At 42.0% G+C, this 21758-nt stretch overlaps 2 protein-coding genes across 5 annotated transcripts in view; one reads left to right on the plus strand and one right to left on the minus strand.

Annotated features, from left to right (window-relative positions):
• NDRG1 (N-myc downstream regulated 1) overlaps nt 1-2117 on the plus strand; it is a 68289-nt gene extending 66172 nt beyond the window's left edge. For all 3 annotated transcript variants that reach the window (XM_054167127.1, XM_054167128.1, XM_054167129.1), the window contains one exon: nt 279-2117. In XM_054167127.1, coding sequence (XP_054023102.1) covers nt 279-544 — 266 coding nt within the window. In that variant the 3' untranslated portion in view covers nt 545-2117. The remainder of the gene's footprint in view (nt 1-278) is intronic.
• Nucleotides 2118-11117: 9000 nt separating this feature from the next.
• Nucleotides 11118-21758, minus strand: part of CCN4 (cellular communication network factor 4) — a 32613-nt gene continuing 21972 nt past the window's right edge. The window contains exons 2-5 of one of the 2 annotated variants that reach the window (XM_009901923.2): nt 16550-16829; nt 13948-14205; nt 12000-12193; nt 11118-11496 (exon numbers count right to left, since the gene is read on the minus strand). In XM_009901923.2, coding sequence (XP_009900225.1) covers nt 11197-11496; nt 12000-12193; nt 13948-14205; nt 16550-16829 — 1032 coding nt within the window. In that variant the 3' untranslated portion in view covers nt 11118-11196. Of the gene's footprint in view, nt 11497-11999; nt 12194-13947; nt 14206-16549; nt 16830-21758 lie in introns of those variants that run through there. The other variant, XM_009901932.2, reaches the window with a different exon arrangement.

Here is a 21758-nt window from a genome sequence, read left to right on the forward strand (position 1 = left end):
GATTTTAAAGTTTTCCTGTGGATTGTTGCAGCCACAACAACATGCTTTATAGCTCTCTCTTGAACCCCTCCGCCCTGGTCACCAATTTTTAACTTTGTAATTTGCTGTCCTTAACTGTATGCCTGGAGCAGTGGTGGTACTTCTGCATGTGGAGCTACCATGAAAAGTATACATTCAACCCTGAAGTTTCCTCCAAGGGTGGCTGAGGATGGAGAGAAAGGCAGGGGCTTCCTTACATGCCTGTGAAGCAAGTCATTAACAAAATAACCTTCTTCCAGTCCCTTCTGCTAGCATGACCAGGCTGATGAGATCCCGCACTGCTTCTGGCTCCAGTGTAACCTCTTTGGAAGGACAGAGGAGCCGGTCTCATACTGGGGAAGGCACAAGGAGCAGATCTCACACTGGGGAGGGAACGAGGAGCCGATCCCACACAGGGGATGGTGCCAGAAACCGCTCCCACACAGACACACGCATCGAGCTGACACCAAACTCAGCAAGCAATGCTGAACAATCAAGCCCCAAGTCCATGGAGGTGTCCTGTTAGATGGCTGTGGGAGGTTTAAACTGGTCACAGTGTGAAATTGTAATGGATGCCCCTTGTATCACAAAAACATAACTGGTATTAATCTCGAGCTATTCAGTAGGATGAACTCTGTCCACCAGGGTCTGACAGGGACCAAAGAAAAGAAGCATCTCATTTGCTCTATCATTATTCTTGTAACTCAGACAGTGGCTGCTATTGTGTCCTCCTTCAAGGGATGCCAAATTCTAAAGGATACTTGCCAAAAGCTAATGTGGTTGTAAATGCTCCAGAGTCAAACCAGACTTGCTTAATATCCTCCTTTAAAATCAAAGGTGTTACATGCCCCTTTATCTCTCATTCTCTTGAAGTAAACTGGCACAATTTGAGATGAGTTTCAAAGAGGGGGAGAAAAATTCACTATTATGGATGGCTTTTAAAAAAAGGAAATGAAACAAATATGGCCTCATGTTGAAGCTGAAGTTGAATTTATTGTATATAGCTTGACATCAAATGATAGAGAAGTTAATGTATCGTGCATTTATAAACCTAATTCACTAGTATTCAAGCCTGTTTTCCTATGTACAATAATATACTACCAAAATAGGCAACTTTAATGTGACTTTGAGATGAACTAAATCTTTAAGCTTTTTTATTTAACTTTTTTTGAAATTTAGTTCCAGTCTTCCTTTCCTTCCCTCCTCCTAGATCCTAAAACCTGCTTATCCAAATGAGGATGGGATTGAAATTGAATAAGCAAGGTAGTGTTTCCTGTTTGGGATCTTGGGCCAAAGGGTCTACCATACTGCAAAAGTTGATGTAGCTGTAACAAGTAGTATGTACCAGCAAAGCAGAAACAGCTTGATTTTCACTTCAGGCAGCTTCTTATCTTTGCAGCTCCAAGGTTTTGTGTCCAGCACAATTGTGATAAATTTGGATTTTTGTAAGTGAAGCCAGATCCAGCTGTTCTTTGTCAGGAGAGATGAATGACTGTGAGATGGCATGTAATTAGATACTGTACATTCAACTGCCACTAATTGCTAGATTTGAAACTCTGATGAGATCTCACTGGTGCTGAGAAGTGTATTCCACAAAGTAGTGGAGTGACAATACTGTATGTGTGAACTACAGTGTTTAATGACAGCATAAATGTAATGATCTGCTGGTTCTGCATCTTTACGTAGCCTCCTGAAACCTTGGGTTACTTTCTTTGATGCTAGTAGCTTGGTAACCTTTGCACCAGTCAGATTTTCACTATTAAGTGTTCTTAAGTTTGTTCTTAGCTAGTGGGGCAGGATTTCCCAAGCTCCAGTGCATACGTGCTGCATTGCAGTCCTCACACAAATGAGAACACTCAAATGCTGAGCAGTTAAATAGCAAATGTTAATACTTTGGGATTGCTTGCTCAGAAGAACACCATCTAGGTTACTTCGTATTGACTAACTGCCGCTCTTGTGTAGAATATCCATAGCAGTTTGTGGGAAGAACGGACAATTTCCAGAAAGAATAAAGCTATTGTGTAAAGTCTATCAAGAAAAGTTTCTTAATGAAGTATTTGTATTTATTTCAAAACAAATAAATTTGTAACTTTGCAATGTCTGGTGTCTTGATGTTTTACCAGGAGTACAATAATCTTTCTCAGTCAGAGTGTGTACTTCTCATTGCTTTATATCAAGGAGATATAGTTTTTCTTTTGTTTGTATCTCTGCCATTCCCAGTGCTCAGAGCTCTTTTATTGTTCCACTCTAGCTTACTTTTTATAGCAAGAAAACACAGCACACTTTGGTATTAAGTGTTACTGGTTGTTCAAAATTCTAAAGGATATTTTTGCTCTGACAAATATGTTTTTAAAACTGAGCCTTGATATGGAGTACAATTTAATTGCTGTTTGAAGTTTTCTTTGCCTCTGTAGATATAGATCTGTGGTCAGTACACTGACTTCCTCACCGGAGTTGGTGCCATGCTCATAGCGTCCTTTCTGTTCACAATCTGATCTGTGAATCCATTCTTGTGTGACATGTTCCTCACCAGTCTCTAGAGGTATTCAGTCATCTTGACTGAAATCACAGATGCTTCTTTGAATTTCTATATGCTGTTCATTTTGGTCCTCGGAAAAGTAGAGAAAAGATGAACCTTTCACAAGTAAAGAATTTCCCAAATGAAAGAGGCAGAGGAATCTAAAGGTGCAGGAAAGAATGAAATCATGTATTTATTTCCATCCTTAAAGCAGAAATAGTTATCTTCTTTCAACTTAAGTTTCTATTTATCTTGCTAGTTTCCTGTTAAAAGACTGGGGCTTTTTTGTAACTTGAGCAGTATCTGCCCTTCATGGGAAGCATCCCATTGCTGGTTTGTCGGCTTCCTTCTTTCTGAGTAGTACAAGGGTCTGGGAGCACTGCAACTGCTCACTGAGGGTGTTGGTTAAGAGAGATGAGAGCTCTGGAGTTTTCAGTGACGAATGGGTTTGTGAATTTGCTAGAAGTACTTTGGGCTGCTGCTTTCTCCTGTATCTTTTTGAGATACATATCTGAGACAAGCCTCTGCTGGATTTGATGATTCAGCAGTCGTGATTGGACTGATACCAGCAAAGGGCTTGATTTGGTTAATCACAGCCTGTGCCCATGAAAATGAGAGGAACCTATTCCAACTCATTTTACAAAAGAAGTGCAAAGTTACATTCTTTGTTGAGTTTTTCTGGGAATGGCTAACCATTCCTTCCACAAGGACACCATGGTGTGCCTGTCAAGTCTAGGCAGTTTATTTTTGTTTAACAGGGAGGAATGCATCCAAGCCTTCTTGTAGCACAAAAGGATCTTCAAGCACTTCTGAGCAGCAGGGAGTTGCTAGGACCACTATAAATGTCAGCTCTGCAACACAAAGTATTCATTTGGCAAAGAACAGTGTGTACCTGTACAGAAAAGCTGGAGGACAGTACGGAGGAATGGTGTCTTACCTTTTTACAAGGAGCTAGGACTTCTTTTCCCTGCCATGCTGGTCTTGTGGTATCTTTTAACTGTGCTGCAACTGAAGAGCTGCAAGTGACTGGCAGATTTATTAGAGATGTTTATAAACCCCCTGCAAATGCTTGCAAATGCAAATGCTGAGTTCTGCATTACTCTTGGAGACAGCATTAGCCAGAACACTATGGTGTCATTAAACTAGAAAAGATGAGCTGGTCTTTCAGCTTTATCTCAAGGTGTCAATCTACCAGAGCAAGGAGCTTCTGTGACGTAGTGGAAATTCATACTCCATAGTGTGAGGTTTCCTCTGTGCAGTTTGGGATTCTAAATGGTAGAAGAGAACTAACAGGCTTCCTGACTGCTGCTGTAGTGGTGTTCAAAACCACAGCTGCGAAGGATATCTTTGCTGAAATCTAAGTTCTTCCCACCTCTCCCTGGGTCTCAACATCTACTGTGCAAAATTTGGCTAAACTTCAAGATGGCTTTTTCCCTCTCTGTCCTTGCAGAGGAGGAGTGGGAGAGGTTGTGCCAATCCAACATTGCTGCAGTGGGATTTTTGTACTGAAGGATGCTTTTTTCTCTTTAAAACTCCCTAGAGACTAAACAGCTGGGAACTTTAACCTAGATGTATTTTGGGGGTTTATGATTAATGTCATGTGCTGTAAGTGATGGACTGAGCTGGAGAGAAAAGAGTTTATAGCAAAGCTGCTTATTTTTTTCTCTCCCGTGCTGGAATCCTCTTCCTGCCTGTTTTAGCATCTTGGGCAGAGTATCTGTTGCAATCCTCAGTGTCCCAGTAACACAGTCTGTTGTTTCTACCAACACAACACATTGAGCAGTGTCTCGCAAATGCTGCTTGAGACTTGGTCCTTCCTCTTCCTATATGCCAGCTGCTTTTTCTTCCCCCCCGCTATTTTGCACTCTTTCACATTCACTGGATCTGAAAGTCTCTCCTAGTCTGTGTATATGACCAGCTGTTTTGATGTGTGGATTTAGTGTTTTCACTGAGCCAAATATAGGCTTTATGTTGATAGCTGATCAGTGCTGTGCCTAATGTTTAAATAAGTGAGAAAAAAGGATGTCAGGATATTTTAAGAGACCAACCCTTCCCCCTCAGCCCTTTGTAAAAGACAGGCACAATCTCTCATTGTTTTTATCCATTGCTTCGTTAAGGGCTCCATTCATTTTACAAACAACACAGCTGCTGACCAGTGGGGGGGGGGGGGGGAAAAGCTTCTGATTGCAGCTGCCAAACAGTTCCCTGCCTGTTCCCTGCAACTCGGTGTGGGGATCATTTGCACACCCAGCACCTCCTGGGGACTGGAGGAAAATTATTATTTGGTTATAATTAAAGGGGCAGTCACTCATCCCAAACACCCTGCATGTCTGTGGTACTGGTGGCTATTGTATATGCATCAAACACCGGATGCAAACATCGCTAAGAATCTCTACAAGAGAATAAGGGTTGGGGAAGGGGATAGCAAGCAGCTCTTCCTTTCCAAGCAGCACCACCACAGAGAGCTGTATCCTGCAGCAGAGCTGGGAAAAATATCCTTGGGTGACCTACCACTCTCTGCAATTGCTTGTGGCTGAAGTGGATTATGTTATTCAGGTCAAGGTCAGTACGGGAAGGGGGCTGGGGGAGGGACATGCTGTTTGCTGGCCAGTCACACTGCGGGGAGGGCTGGGGCAGCTCCAGGCGAATCCTACATGAGTGACAGCACTCAGGAAAGAGGAAGAGTGGCCACCAGCACAGACCTTGCAGCCCTTAGCGCTGTACATGTGTGTGTATGCACGCGGATGTGTGCAGTTCCCCACATATCTCAGCACCCTGCATGCAGCAAGATGGGCAGGGAAGATGCTGAGATGTTGTTTCTCTCCACCTGGCTGACTTGACATCAGCACAGGGTTGGGAGAGTTTGCCCCAAGCAAAGGTACCATCCAGTGCCTTGCATACTGGTGAGATGTACACAGGCAGATGCTCTTGCCTTACCTAAGGTCTACACTCGCATCTCTCCAGCTAGGAAATTGCCATTTATTGAGTGACTCCAGTGTGTTTTCCTTTATTTGTGGTGATAACCAGGGATAAAATAATAATAAAAAAATAATCTTAGTTCTTTTAACACCTGCTGCTCACATAGGCTTGGGGCAGGGGAAAGCCTACCAAAATAGGGCATAGCACAAGGTCAGCCCTTCATCTGGAAAGTGCAAATACTTAGGAGATGATGGATTTCCCAGACCAAATGAAATGGATGAGAAAGCAGCCAGGAAATCCTTCATGCAAGATCATGTGCTTGGTAGCTGCTACATATGCAAGCAGAAGACCCAGAGGACAGAAGGGACTTCCGGTGCCTGTAGAGGCAGCAGGGAAATGTGGTACCTTTGCTGAAAACTATTGCCAAAGGCACAGTTGTTTGGAAAATGATTGTAATTGCAGGAAGAGGAAGAGAAGAGAGAACCACACCAAACAACAAAAAAAAACCCCAAAACACACTAGGAGAAGGCTGGGGAGTGCATGCTTTCTTGTCTGATGTGCCCATAGCCAACAAGCTCAACACAGATCCATTACTATTCAGGACTGGAGGCACTCAAAAAGTTTAAGTTCCTACTGAGGCAGGTAACATTCTTTAGGCTGGAAGGCAAACTTGATTTGTGGGAAAACTCTACAAGCATATTGTTCCAGAATTAAATGGTAGAATTCTTACTGGGGTCACCTCTGAGGGTATGTAAATGCAAGGATATAGAATAATAATTATTTAATTAAAATTCTTTTCACTATGTCTTTAATAACCTTTTTTGAATAATTCCTGGCTGTATGTCTGCTGCAAACTGATTACTCCTGCAACTTCTCAAGAGAGATGGTAAAGAAGACATGTAGGTTCAGTAACACACTCCATTTTGCTCAAAGACTATAGTCCAGCAAGAGTACTGGGGGGAAAAATAGTCAAAACAAATGGATCCAGATACAGACCATCAAACAAGGACACATGAGCTGAGGAACACCTGGCTTTCCAAAGGAAAGAAGGAATTGCCTACAGAGTATCCTTTTTTTCCACATTGCTGGCTCTTTATTTTTGTGTTCTTCACTTAAGGGCTTTGTCACAGATCTCAAGTGCACACTTGGACATAGAACATGCAAGGACATGGGAAAACAAAAAGAAACGTCAGTGGCAAGCATATTTCACCTTTGTTTGCTTATCTAAGCTTCTAAACAAGGTTTCAGTCATAAATTCCTTAATCATTTACCACTTCTGAGGTTAATTAATAGCTTTAAACCTTAGCTGCACCATCCCGCCTATGAAACCTCAGCCCGATGCTGTCTGAACATGTAACAGTCATTAAATAGCTGGAGTAATTTGGACTACTAGTGCCAAACCAATCTGGTTTTCCCATTATTTTTTGATATATTTCAACACATGAAGCCAACAGAAATATCTGTGTAGAACTGTTTAAATCGGAAAGCCACCCTTTGAAAAGGTATGTGTCTGGATATGTGCCTGTAGTTAACAAAACCACTGTCTTAGAATTCCTTCCAAAAAATGGGAGACAAAAATATCAGAATTTTGTTTACAAGATGACACAGTGTTTCTGAATATTGTGGTCTTCCTGGGGGGTTACATTCACACAGTACAATCCTAGTGAGCACGTCAAAAACAAAGGAATTGCATTACACCCTGTTTCGAGCTGCATGCACACCAAAATGCTGTTTTAAATTCTAGTCAATGCTCCACGCAAAGGCATCTTGGTAAGTTACATGCTAACTTCTTCAGGGAATGGATAACCTTTCTTTCTGGGGCTCCCAAACAAGGCAGTTTGAGCCATTGAACCTTCTCTGGTAAAGTCCCTGCAGAAGGCTAATAGATATGGACACTGGAGTTAGTAAGACTCTTGCTGTTTGTATCAGCATGAGCTGACCCTCAAAATTCCATCCTGCATCCTTGTTTCAGCCTACAAAGACAACTGAGTGATTGTCATGGGTAGGAAGTGTATCAAACTATCTTGGATTAACCTGAATTGCAAAATAGTCACTCTCATACTGTCTCAAGCCTCTCCCTGAACCAGTGTACCAGAGGGGCCTAGCACCAGCTTGGGTCCTGGTATCTCAGTTGCTATTATTGTTGCTTTCTTGGGTGATGGTACCACTTTCAGGTCCCTGGGCCCATTGTATGAGGAATTGTATAAATGTACGGTGAGCATCAGTTCCTGCTGGAGGAGTGTTCACTCTCCACAGAGGCAATGGACTATCTTGTTCTGGCTCTGAGGGAAAGCAAAGCAAACAGCTGGATCCATTAAAGCACTGAGAATCTATATCCTTGATGTATTTAAACTGTAACCACAAAAGTACTTTTATAAGGATACATGATTTGCCCAAGCACACAGGAAGCCAGGGAACTGACTCTGAAGGCTAGTCTATTGCCTTAGTTCTAGGGCTAATCTTCTTAACATCTATTAAACAAAAGATTTTAATTCACCACAAACTTCAAATCATGCTCACTGGCTACAAGTGTTGCTCTTTCCCTTTTCATTGTCCCCAGACAGTCAAGTGGTTGCTCTGCACAAGCAGTGGATCTAACGTGGCTTGATTTCCTATATATGTGTCAAACACCCTCACAAAACTCCTTTAGTGTAGTGTAATGACCACTATTCCCCATCCATGATGCTGTCACCTCTCCCTCCACTGTGGATGCTTATTTCCAGCTGGCATATCTGTTCAAAATCCCCTAATGCTGGACTTATATTTGGGCCATGCTGTAGAAGTGTTGGATGTGTTAGCTGCCCAGCTGATGTCTGGGTGTGGTAGGGACAATGTGGTGGCTCTCTTCCCTCTCCTGTTATGTTATTTCACATTTTATCTCAGGAATTGCAATACTTCTGAGATTGCTACTCTTCTGACTATTTTGTTTGGCGTTTCCTACAAAGAGACTGACTGACAGACAGACAGACAAAAGGACAGTATGATTGCATATGCCTTGTTCCCATAGGAAACTAGGCTAGAAACAGAACCATCTTGGGTGTGTGGGGCAAGATCTGTGGTTTCCAGGCATTCACTTCACTAAAAACTGACACACACTGGAACTGCTGGTCATGCATTAGCTTACAATAGCTTCTTTTGTCTCCCAGTGAAAGCTGTGTGTTTCATCCCCTGCAGCATTTGATTGCAGTGGTTACAGTGTTAGCTAATTGCAAAGCAAAGCAAGCCTATTAAGTGCCGGTGTTTTAGGTATGTCTTCTAATCCTATTTGCTTGCGTCTTTATGTGTACATGTAAGGCAGAGAAAGGCTGACTATGCACATAAACACACAAAATAAATGCACTTCATTTTGTGCACCACAGGCTGCACCCCAGGAACATGTGTATGCAAATATAGACGCATATATAGATGAATGGACATGTTCATATACAGCTTTATATATAATATTATATGCAATATTATATAAATGCATGTATATAATATTGCATATACAGGTATACATATGTATGGATATATATTAGTATATATGGATATACATTTATGTATATACACAAACATATATATGATATTTGAAGATGAGCAAGAAGTAGAAGACAGGATTCCAACTCATAGCTAAGGGATGTGATTGAAGAAGAGGTCCTAGCACAGCTTCCCTACTGAGCCCCTCAGTACAAACCATTTTCCTTTTTGGAAAACTTTGTCAACTTCTTGGCTAAGACCTTGCTTTCATATGGTCCCATGGGCTGATTTTTTTTAACCAGGTGATGAAGGTCAAAGTGCAACATGTTCAATCTTGCGAATGCTGACCACTTATTTGGATGGAGGGTGAATATATGAGGTGGCACCTCTCCTGTCACATCATCCAGGCCAAAGGCAGTAATAAAACTGAATCTTGCAAAGTGCCAGCATCCTCACGTTCCTTAGGAGTGGAAAAACCAGCAAAGGCAATTTACACCTGCACTGGGAATTTCACGGAGGTTTCAACAAAGAAATAATAAAACATTTGAATTAAGGAATTACCCAGCTCTGTGAAAGTTTTATGGGTCAAATCCTTGTATACAAACAAAGATGCTATTGAAGTTAACAGCTTTTGAAGATAAACAGCATTTTTTCCTAGAGGTTTTTACACAGCAATTACATTATTTTTATCCTGCTTACAAGAAGCTTTAATTTATCATAGGCAGAAAGATTTATGTCTCCTGGGAACTAATCTAACTTCCTCTGAGGTCTCAAGATGAAGACAGACAACTTGGCAGCCGCAACTGAAGAAAAACAAGTGACTGATTCAAAACAGTTGCATGATCTAAAGTTCAGCCTCATACTGGTCCAGCCTCCAGGCTATGCATCACTCACCAGTTCTGCTGTGCCACCAGAGATTTTTTTGAAGCATATTCTATAGTTTCCCACACAGAAACACATTTCTCCTCTCCCAGGTGAAACAACAGCAAATGTGCTGTGTTGCACAGGTGCTGTACTAACAATTTGTTGGAGAAGAAAATGGCTCCATCATGCTTCAGTGATGATAAATTTATTGTATGGAAAAGTAATGACAGGTTTTTTTCTTCTCTTAGTTGACACTGGCATGGTTACTTCTGCAGAAAATATTTACATTGACATTTACTCTAAGCAGCAGCCCAGTTGTAACTAAAGCACCAGAAGCTATGCCAAGGATTGTTGTCTCCTTTTGCATCCATTCATCCACACACTTGCCACATACAAGCCTAACACCTGTATTTTCATTTAGGATGTCTCCTTACCTCTACCTCAGCCATGTAAAACAAAGGTATATGTCACTAGAGAGGTGGCAGCAGGAAGCAGAACTTTTGTGCTGGTAACAACAGAGGGAGGAGGAGGTGGTAGTCCCAAGGTACAGACTATACAATTTCCATGTGAATAAATAGGCATATGGGGTATTGATCTCAGTCTTTCACCTGTCCCTCAACAGGTCCTTCAGGACCGTAGAGCTAGCCTAGGAGCAATACATAATCTATGGATAAGAGAATCTATGCTGGAAATATGAGCCTGGGGTGGCTATTTCGGATTCAAACCATTCAGGCTGTTTAAGATCAGAGCAAGCAAAGAAACTATGAAAACGTCCCTGGCACAAGAGATCAAGGTGAGGGCAAGGACAGCTGGACCCAGCCTAGTGTAATGAGAGATGGACTCATTGCAAAGAGATTTCAGGAGAAATCTCCTTTGCCATGAACTCTCACTTTTCCCATGAACTTCACTACGGGGTAGGATCTGACTGAGAATGACAGGAGAGTTCTAGGACTGATCTCAAGTGTGACAGAGACAAGAATCTGGTCCCGAGAGTCACCAGCATCAAAGACAGAAGTCTAATGTTGAAAAAAACAAGCATATATGCCAATGATTATGTTCCAGATTATAACAGATAATAAAGGAATGAAAGTAATGATGTCTGAATCCCATGTCTAAGCTACTGACAGCCATAGTTTTGCTGTCACACTAGTGTGCTACTCTTTCCTTGGGGCAGTAAAAATACTGACCTAATAAACAGCAGTGCCAACAGGACTGTCATTTAAGTCCTGGAATCTGAGCATGAAAGAATTTCTGGCTGCTGTTAATAGATGGGGGATTACTAGAATTGAAAATCTTGCTGTTCAAGATTTCAACCCAACAAACAAACAACAAATGGTACACTTGCCATGGATGAGATTCTCCTTTTATTTTAAAACCTCTGTAAAATCAGAGCAATGGGTCAATTCCAGCATTCAGCCAATCTAATTAGCGATTTCAGAGTAATCATGGTAATGAGCCAAGTCGGCAAAGATGTCATTGGGGTTCTTGCAGTTCAGGTTGCAAAAACAAGCATTGATCCACATGATTTTCCAGGAAAACTCAGTTCCATCTGGGCACTGAAATCTCACTTCAATAGTCTTGGACTTGTATGGTGTGCAGCACCTGTTGTCTGTGCAGACACCACAGTATTTAGGTCTGTAAGGACTTTTGCTCACACATCCTGAGATGGTGTAGTTCATTGGTTCATTGGCCCTATAGACAGCCAAGCACTTCTTCCCAGGCTAAAACAGAGAACACAAAAAAAGAATGGTTAATATTATTGATGACACAAGCAGGACATACAAACTGCCTTTCTGATATTTAAACAGTTTTGAAGCCATAACTAAGTGTTTTGCAATCCTGATCTACAGGGCATGACAGAAATACACTTTTGGACAGATAAAGCCAGAAGCTGCAAGTAGAGTACTTGCAAAATACAGTTCACAGCCATGAGCAGTCATGGATCATCACTTTTCTGCTAGCTAAGTCACAGTCTGTCCAAACTAGCAGCAAGCACAGCTGACTTGGCTTGCTTTTCCTTGCAAGGATCTTTTGTCTGGAACTAAAATTCTCAGGGGAAGGTTTTCATACCAGCATGTGGAAGCACAGGGAGGACACATTCTTGTCCTTTCTGCAGCACAGTAAATCCATGTAAAAGTACAACCTTTAGAGGCCTGAATGACACCAAAGTTTGACCCCCAGATCCAGGCAAAGCTGAAGACATGCACGAAGAAACCGTCCCCACCTTAATGTGCTTGGTTATATCCACCTCACAGGGCCGCATGTTGCACAGCCGGCTTTCCTTTAGGAGCCGGCACTGGTCGTTGTCATTGGAAATCCTGGTGGAGATCCCTAGCCCACAGGTCTTTGAGCAGGGACTCCAGGATGAGGTGTGAACAATGCAGTTCTTCTGCCAGGCTTCATCCTCTCCCTCGTACGCTGCAGAGACCAGATTAACCCCACATTATTCAGACGGGGCAGCTTTCCATATTAAACACTCTCTCCCCAGCTCATTACACATTCAGGCCACTAACTCAAATAATCAAATCGCAGCAAAGTGGCTCAGCATTCCTGTGAACCTCCTCATCCCTCCCCCTTTGCCGCTGACCTACTTGTGTCAGACCCTCCAGTGTTGTGAGTGCCTGGGGCCAGGGCTCATTTCTTTATTTCCCTTCACAGCCTTGCACAACGGGGCCCTTGTGTGGGCCCCCAGGTGCTGCCACAATACAAACACTTAATTACAGAAGCCTGCGCCAGCCGGTGCAGAAAAGGGATGAGATCTGATCTCACCATGGAGGTTTATTTCTGAGCCCATTCAATTGATTCCCTGTAGCAGAAAGCGGTCAACAGTCTTTGCTGGATGGCTGAAGGGCTTGGGAAGCAGCCACAGCCTTTCACTGGGAGGAAGAGCAGCTTGAATAGCTCTCAGGGAGACCAGCAGCCACTTGAAGAAAGTGTGGGCTCTGTTTTGAAAGCAGACGACGACCCCAGTCCAGGTTCCTTCACAGTCTTGGCCAAAGACCCTACTGGCCTGCAACTTACAGGACACCCCAAAGGCAAAACTCTGACAGAAACCCTGCTGCACTGAGCTTGTGCACTATAATATTTATTATCATATTAATTATTGTATTAAATGCAACAAATGCTGGTATCACTTCTATAAGAAAACATCATGCAAGCAAAGCTGTGTTATGCCCATTTTGGAACATAGGCCATGAAGACATAAGGCAAATTTCAGTATCAGAAGTTTTTAATATGGATCTGCTTCGCAGCGCAAAGCTACCAGGAACAGAAGTGAGGGCTAAACTCTGGCAAACTTAGCCCACAAGACAGAGGCTTTGTTTTTGCAGCATTAATACAGATCAAGGACTGGAGAAACACTCCTTACCAGTGAGGAAAAAAAAAATAATAATCCTGGTTTACAACAAACATCTTATGCCTCTTTGAGCTCTGCTTTTGTGAGATAATCTAAAATATGCAGATAGTGTAGCTAACATGACATCACAAGGTGTTAAAAGGATACATTTAAGACATATAGCAATGTGAGCCCTTCTTAAGCATTTAGGACCATAGCTGAGGCAATTGGTACCACCTCTGTGCACTGGGCTTTATTGAACTTCTCATGAGTGTGAGGAGAGAAGATAACTTCTGTGATACATAAAAAAGGTAGTTCAATTATGTCATCAGTCCAGAACTGCTAAAAAACTATACTAAAACAAAGACAATTTAGCCTAATTGGCAGTGAACTTTGACCATAATAACTGTTTTCAAGGTCTTACGTAAGTTTGGGGCTAAGATACAGGGGCTTTAAAATCATGCTAGCAATGCAATATAACTCAGACAGAAAAAATCAGTCCTAAATTGACCTAAGCCAATTCTGTTTTCCAGAGGGCTCAGACTGAAAAAGCAAATGGTAAAGTAAAAAGGAGTTGTGACATCTTCAAAGTGCCCACTGATGTATGCTTCAAAAGGGCTTTGTCACGCAAGAATGTTTAATGAGTCTCATACTGCTGCTAAGGAGTTCAAGCACCGTGCTAGTGTTTGCATGTCCCACCCTTCATCATGTGTTGTGTAGGAGTCTCTGTGATTCAGTCACACAAAGATCACACACCTGCCAGCTATGGCAGTACTTTGTAGCCTCTAAATTCAGTTGCTCAATGACAAAGGAGAGGTCCACCTCACTTCCACTATACCTGCAGAGGAGATGTGGCGTGGAGATGTCTTCCTGATTTTCTTGGAGTCATCACAAATCCACTGCTCGCAGCACTTCCCTGCCATCTTAATCAACTTTGGGTTTGGGCACCATACAAGGGGAGGACGTGAGTTTGTGCACATGGGAATACAGCCCACAGCCCCATTAATGCATGTGCAGTTGTATTTGCAGTTGGGCTGAAACGTGTCCCCATTGTTATACCTGACTCCATTGAGGACACATCCTACACCAACAATCTCTGAAAGGAAAGAAAAAGAGAGTAAGACACACAGAGGACCATTAAAACCACAACATGGAGATGCAGCAGTGCTGAGGGGAGATGTGCTCTGTGTGATGCTGAGGCAAATGTGGTCACACCTTCTAGGAAAGGGCTTTCACAGAATCACAGAATTATTGAGGCTGGAGTCACAGCAAAAATAAGAATCTTTTAATGCTTCATGGGAAAAAGGGATTAGAAAATAAAACAAGTTTTATCCACAAATGCTCAATTAAAAAATCGTTCTGTGGCATGCTGTTAAACATTATCAGAAGTTGGAACAATCACAGTAATCATCACAGATATTGAGCAAAATTTGAGGTTTTCATAGGCACATGAGAGGACATGGAGGACATTGAGGTTTTCATAGGCACATGAGAGTTGCAATTACGACACAACTCTTCACAACACCTGAACCCATCTGAAGCAGAAGGAGGATAGGCAAGGTAGTAAAAGGAGCACCTAAAACGGCACCGAATTTCTGTACTTGGGCAACTAGATCCCACCCAGTTTATCACAGAACAGTTGTCTCAGAAAATGAAGTAACACATTTTAAAGCCAAACAAATTTGTATTTGATGTATACTTTAACTAAACCACCAAAAACTCTTTTCCAAAGTTATGAAGATTTATTTGGAACCAGCAGCAGAAATCTTCTAATAGCAAATTCAAGCAAGTTTCTTGTTCGGTCACACGGAGGCAGTGAGTACACACTGAATAGGCCTGGTCAGAAATGGAGCTGCAATGTGGCTGTTTCAGGGCCAACACAAATTGAAAATCCTGCCAAGGCTTCCTATTTTTAGAATGGGCTGAGTGAAAACATCAAAACCAAATCCCTTCTTCTGCACAAAAATCAAAGTTGTTGGAATTTGAAGCACAGATCCAGATCTCCAGATCATTCTCAGCTCCAATTTTAATAATGCTTTAGCCTGTGTTGAAGAGACATCACTCAGTGCTGGAGCCAGAGCTGGGAATTCAGTTGAACTTCTAGATGTGCACATCATGAGAACATCCTCAAACACAAACAAAGGAGCAGTTGAATACCTTCATGCAGAATCTGCATCTACATTGACAAATTTAGGAGCATATCCTTGTTCCTGACCCCATGCGCACATTGCCGGCCTCCCCTTCCGGGCATGTGATCAGTGCTTCAGTGCAGAGAAAAGCCAACAACAAAAGTAGAGCTGACTTCCAGGCAAGTTTCTCTCCAATGTCCAGGTGGCCAGAATTTGGGGCACACCTCAACGTGCCAGTCTAGATACAGCCTGAACTTATCACTATTTCACACCATGCCCTTTTCCATCACTGGTTCCTAGCTCTTTCCAGACCTTTATTTTCCACAAATGATATTGTTTCTCTAGTCCTGCCTGTACAAGATTCTCTAGACTTAGCTTTTGGCATCCATCTGCAAAGTACATTCCTCACAGAAGTGAATCCCCAACCAACACCCAGCATAGGAGTCTCACTCTTGCCTTCACTCACCCTGTGGACAGAGCAATAGCTGATGTACTTAGAGGGGAGTGAGGTAGCCTGTATGTGGCAGATTGTGTTGTGTGCATCTGTCTGGATACTGAAAGCAAGGGAAAGACTACAGCTTTCTGTAGCAGCCAGAGTCAAGTCACTTCATAACTGTGGAGAGACCTACTGCTCATACCCCTCAGCTGTGCACACCACAATGCCAGTTGCTGTACAACCATAAATGTCACATAATAGTGATGTGGAAGTGCAGACTGGGAATCCTTCCAGATGTCACTGGGGAAGCTGGGGATCAATATTCCTATATCACAGTGCCGTTGCCACAGGCATGCTGAATGCCTATGATGTATGGGGAGGGCTAACAATTTTTTTTAAAAAAATTGTCCAACTAAGAAAGGAAGTACTGAAATAAATAAACATCCTATCCTTCCTAGGGATTCGCTACTGGAAATAATCAAAAGCATCTCCTTAGTATTATGGTTTTCATGTAGACACCCACATCGCTTGTCTTTAAAGCTGGCTACTTGCCTATCCTTCCCTCATCCCCACTCCATTACAGTGTCTCCTCCTGTTATGGGAGATACAGAATCATCTGCTTGCAAATTTGAAGACCGTCAAATATTGTTTCCTCGTTCTTGGCTGCAGCCAGCTCAAAGGGAAAGAATACAGATGCCATTTCTCATCCAGCTAGCTGTCCTGAGAATGAAGACCATTACAAGGAAATGGCAGATGATGGAGAGGTTGATGAGCATACAGCCACGAATCTGATGAGATAAATCTCAACCTTTTCTCAGACTGAGGGAAGCTGCCAATGTATATCTAAGTCAAGAATATATATGTACGTCACTTACGTGCACATACTCCTATTTCGTACCTAGGTCTGTCTCCGCTGTAGTCACAGTACAAGCCCCTGTGGAAATCACAGGTGTCAGCCTCAGTGCAACTTTCTCCACGCTGCTTGGCACAGGTCTTGCAGCACTCGCAGCCATCTGTGACCAGGCTGACACCCACCGAGCACCGAGGTGGGGACTTCGGACACTCGCATGGCCACTTACAGTACTGAGTCCGCGTGTAGGCCTCTGTTGTGGCAGGGGTGGTGGGGGTCATGGTGGTGGAGCTCTGGGCAGTGGCCTACAAACAAAGAAACACAGCTTGGAGAGCATTCCAGAAGAAAGGGGGTTGCAAAGCTTGTGGTGATAGATCTCAATTAAAATCCCCTCAGGTCTAAAGAGACTGCAAGAAAAAACTTTAAAAAACAACAATAAATGCACAAGAACTATGGAAAGGCAGGACTAGAGAAACATCTGCGATGTTTCTGCAGTGATTTTCCACCTGTGCCTTTTGTCACATTTTTTGTTATACTTGGAGTCACCATAGGACCTTTAAGTCAGATGAGTGTAAGTGAAGCTTCATGATGTTAGCATTTTTCTCATTAAGAGTGCACAAATATTTGCCACCATGGTGATCAAGGGAGGAAAATAACATAGAATAGAATAGAATAGAATAGAATAGAATAGAATAGAATAGACCAGACCAGGTTGGAAGAGACCTTCAAGATCATCGCGTCCAACCCATCATCCAACACCATCTAATCAACTAAACCATGGCAAAAAGCAATCCATCAAGTCTCCTCCTAAACACCGCCAGTGATGGCAACTCCACCACCTCTCCAGGCAGTCCATTCCAATGGCCAATCACTCTCTCTCTGAAGAATTTCTTCCTAACATCCAGTCTGAACCTCTCCTGGTGCAGCCTGAGACTGTGTCCTCTTGTTCTGGTACTGGCTGCCTGGGAGAAGAGGCCAACATCCACCTGTCTACAACCTCCCTTCAGGTAGTTGTAGAGAGCAATAAGGTCACCCCTGAGTCTCCTCCTCTCCAGGCTAAGCAACCCCAGCTCCCTCAGTCTCTCCTCATAGGGCTTATGTTCCAAACCCCTCACCAACTTTGTTGCCCTTCTCTGGACTTGCTCCAGCAAGTCAACATCCTTCCTAAACTGAGGGGCCCAGATGTGAGATGCAAATAAGTGTGTAACCCTACAAAGTTTAGTCAAGGAAAGATAAGGTCTAGAAATGACTAAAATAATCCCATCCATTCCTGGCTACCTTGTACCATGTTTGGTCCTCTTTACAACTTCAGATGTCTCAAATGAAAGAAAGACTTTCCATCACCTCTCTATTAAGGAATTGTCTCAATCCAAGGCTTTGTAAGGAAAAGCTTTCACAAGAACTGTGGTTCCATAGCCAATGAGCTATTCATCAGGATACTTCTGAAAAGCCCTTTTACTGTCTTCTACAGCTTCTTTGTTTGTAAATTCAAATTTTATTAAAATACATTTCTAAACCTGCTACTGCTGTACCTGAAAGTGTATCTAAGTATCTTTGTAATTAGTTACCCTGTTTTTAGAACATTAAATTGTTAACACATTGATAATCACTGCCAAATAGGCAATGTGTTTGTTCTGGTCATAATTCACAATTCCATTAAGTCCCTTTTATAAACTCTTTTCCTCAAAGTTGGATTAAAATCACCTTTAAAGTCATGTTTAAGCTAAAACATACCAATATATTTTGCTTCCACTTTAAGGCTCCTTGATGTTGCCAGAGTTGCTAGCAGGGGAACATTGAGATCAGTGCAAAGCCCTGGGCTTTTAATAGCAGTATTTTTCATTCCACTCACAATAATTTGAGTAGGTGCAATAATCTGTCACCTGAGAAGAGAGGCCTCTTCAAGTGCAATAAACCTATTTACTTTGTTGCTGATCATTAAAAAAGGTGCTTAACAGTCAAATCCAGATACACAGACAGAAGTCACACAACTATTTAAAGAGCTCATTGCCATGACCCAACCCTGTAAGTAAATCCCTTCGCAATCCCATGTTTCTATTGTCAACGTGAGCAAACAAAAAGTTTCTACCGTGTGTAGATTTAAATGTGTGAACCAACGCACGTAGCAGGGAGGAATACTGCTAGTCCTACAGTTTAAGTTAATGTGTGAAGGACTGAGGCTGAATTAAGAAGGACTGGGTGGCTGGGAGTCATTTAGGGCCTTGTGATAGACAGGAATTTAGAGTAAATTCCTTAAGAGCATTCTTCTAGGTCTAAAGCCTGAGCTGGCCAAGGAAGATTTTCAAGTGTCCTTATAGTGACTAGTTGTTGTAGTTCTTGGGTGTGTGGGCTGAAATGTGTGGTGGTATGGCTTAGAGAGGACACTTATTGCAGATACTATGACTCCCATATTTTACAAATAGGGAAGGCATGGAGAGATGGCAGCAGCATTATGTTCTAGGCTTCCTTGCTACCCAACCAAAAGCCCAGCCTTTGGAAACTAGGTTGGATTCTAGAGTCCACTAGAAGTGCACAACCTGTACAGCTTCCAGGCCCTTCTTCTTTGCCCCCTAAGTTCCTCAAACCTTTGCTATGGGAGCAGCAATTCTCTAGATATATAAAATTCTTCACTTTCCTTCTCCACGGTCAGCTGCCATCACTGGAATATCTAAATACCTTTGGAAAATTCATCCAGTCCTATAACTTAAATGTCCCAGAACATTCTGGGATATATACATAGACTTCATTATTCATAGGTATGAGGGTTAGGACATAATGAATAATGCTTTATAAATACCACAACAAAACCAGGTCTTTCCACAAGTGCTACAACAAGAAATCACACTGTAATGGTCTTCATTAATGGCCATCCTTAACTAGAAACAAACAAATAACGAAAAAGCCCTCATGTAAGTAAAGGTTTCAGGAATAATGTCTTAAGGGTCACTATAAGTGTAGAAGAGTGATAGCTTGGTAAGAAATCCGAAATGAAAGTGAAGACAAACTTAACACCAAAAAGAACAGTGGTGAGGATTTGATAAGTTTCTTTTAAAATGTCAGAAAGATAAAAGAATGTGCCTGCTCGGAAACTAATTTTCCCAAGTACTGTTAGTTGTTTAGTACAATTACTCTTTGGTCTTGGGGTCTGTGGATTTGTTGTATTAGATGCTAAGGAGAAAATAGACCACCACAAGTTATTAATTAGCTCTAATTTTGCTACTTTGGGATGTACAACCCAATCTCATTAAACCAAGTTGAAGACTTTCTCACTCTGCCATGGCTGATAAGTCTTTACTAAAGTTGCTCCTGATTTATGCTTGGCAAACTCCAAAAATTACTTCCTTTTTGCATCTACAGAGAATAGTATTTTGCTGCAACACTTTCCAGCTAATTTCTGTGGTCACATTGAAGAGAAGGAGAAAATAAAAAATTGCTCACTGCCTGCCATGGCCACAAACTCAATATTTTTAAAAACCATGGGGTTTACTATGAAAGCCTTAAAGATATGAAATGGACAGAAGCATTTTGGCAGCGTGCTCTGTCTATTCACAAAGTATATCTTCAAATTAATGGGAAAAATACTGTAATTGTAAGTTTATTTTAGTTTTAAAAACTGGAAAGACCAAGCTATGTATGCAGTTTCAGGTAAAGAGTCCCATTATGAAAGGATATTTCTCCACCATCCATGGCGTATTTTGATAACTGTAGGTTATAGGATTGTATGAGATCTATTTAACAGAGGATGTAGATGAGACACATAAAGATCAGTAGTATCCTTAGGACCAATCGAAAACGCCAGACTTGTCCATGCTCTTGGAGGGCCTGAAGCTAATTCAGTGTCTGACTGCAGAACATTAGGACCCATTTTGGATTATGATGTGTTTTCTTACACTTGGCCAGAAAAAAAACATGGCAAAAAGTCTCTTACAGCATCTGAAATGAGTCAGCTCTACGTGTGCAGAGATATCAGTAAAGCAACATTTGTACATTTGAAGCAAAGGCTGTACATCAATATTTGTCACAATCTGGTTATCTGATCTGGCTATAACCCAGCCATACTTCTGTGAGGGAAGCAACTTTTCCTCACAGAATTATGGAATCTTAATGTTCAACCAGAAACTGGAAAGACCAAGCTATGTATACAGTTCAAATTGCAAGCCAGGTGGATATACAGCAGCACTTTCCCACAATACATAATGAAATCTCCAGGTTTGTTTTTAGCAGCAAATCCCTACATGTATTGCAATGTATTCCTTTGCTCATCTTTTTGTACAGGTGTTTGAAAAGAAATTAATATGCATTGATTTTGCTGTTTTGGTGCTGCAAGCTTTTACTGTTGAAGTGTTTTTCTTTCAAGTATTTTCCTAATTATGAGAAAGTAGGGGAAAGCTATCCATGCTCCTCTCCTCCTATTTACTGATGGGGGAAAAAAAAAAAGTCTGAAAGAATGACAACTTATAAAGTAAATTTTTCTGGCTGTTGGCAGATCTGGGGAAATGGTTATGAGAAGGTGGTGGATGGAGGTCTGCTTAACCAGTAGTAGCTTATCACCTCCTGCAGTTTTCCCATTGGTGGTGATTTGCTCTAAAACAAGGACCTTAGAGCTCACTTTCAGCTTCAAAAGCTGTGTTTTGCAGGGCACATGCCATTGAGTGGACGTCTTTTAATTTCCCACAGTAGAAAGTATTAAAAGGCATATTTTATTTCTAATATTTCCTTTCTGAGCAAAAGCCAGATGTCATTGATGGAGGGATGCAGCGTGATCTGGATTATCCTCTGCTCTCCATCTCTGACATTGCTGCAAGAGAAAGCAGTCAGTGAGGAAATCTTTATTAAAATGTCCTCCTTACTACGGGATCAAATCACCTGATTTGCAGACTGACCCAAACATCCTTACCAGTGGGAGTTCCTACACCGAGGCCTTACAGTATCAGACTGCCACTGTTTAGAAATATCTCCAGATTTTGCAGTTTGGCTGTCCTAAACAGGGACGTCGACGTGAAAAACACGACTTCAAGCGAATGCCTCGAGACTGTGCATTTGTGCTCTCTGCCAGATGACACTTCTGCTTTCTCCTGGTTCCACCTACTGGCTGAACTAGCTAGACAGCACAAGCAGAAATGTTGTAGAGCCAATTCCCACACTACGTGCCGCCTTAATGCTCCCATTAACCAAAATGATTTTAAAAGGCGTTGAGGAGACTCACATCTGCATTCACAGAGTTGCAAACATCC

The sequence above is a fragment of the Dryobates pubescens genome, chromosome 14 (genome assembly GCF_014839835.1).
Source record: "Dryobates pubescens isolate bDryPub1 chromosome 14, bDryPub1.pri, whole genome shotgun sequence".
Taxonomy (NCBI): domain Eukaryota; kingdom Metazoa; phylum Chordata; class Aves; order Piciformes; family Picidae; genus Dryobates; species Dryobates pubescens.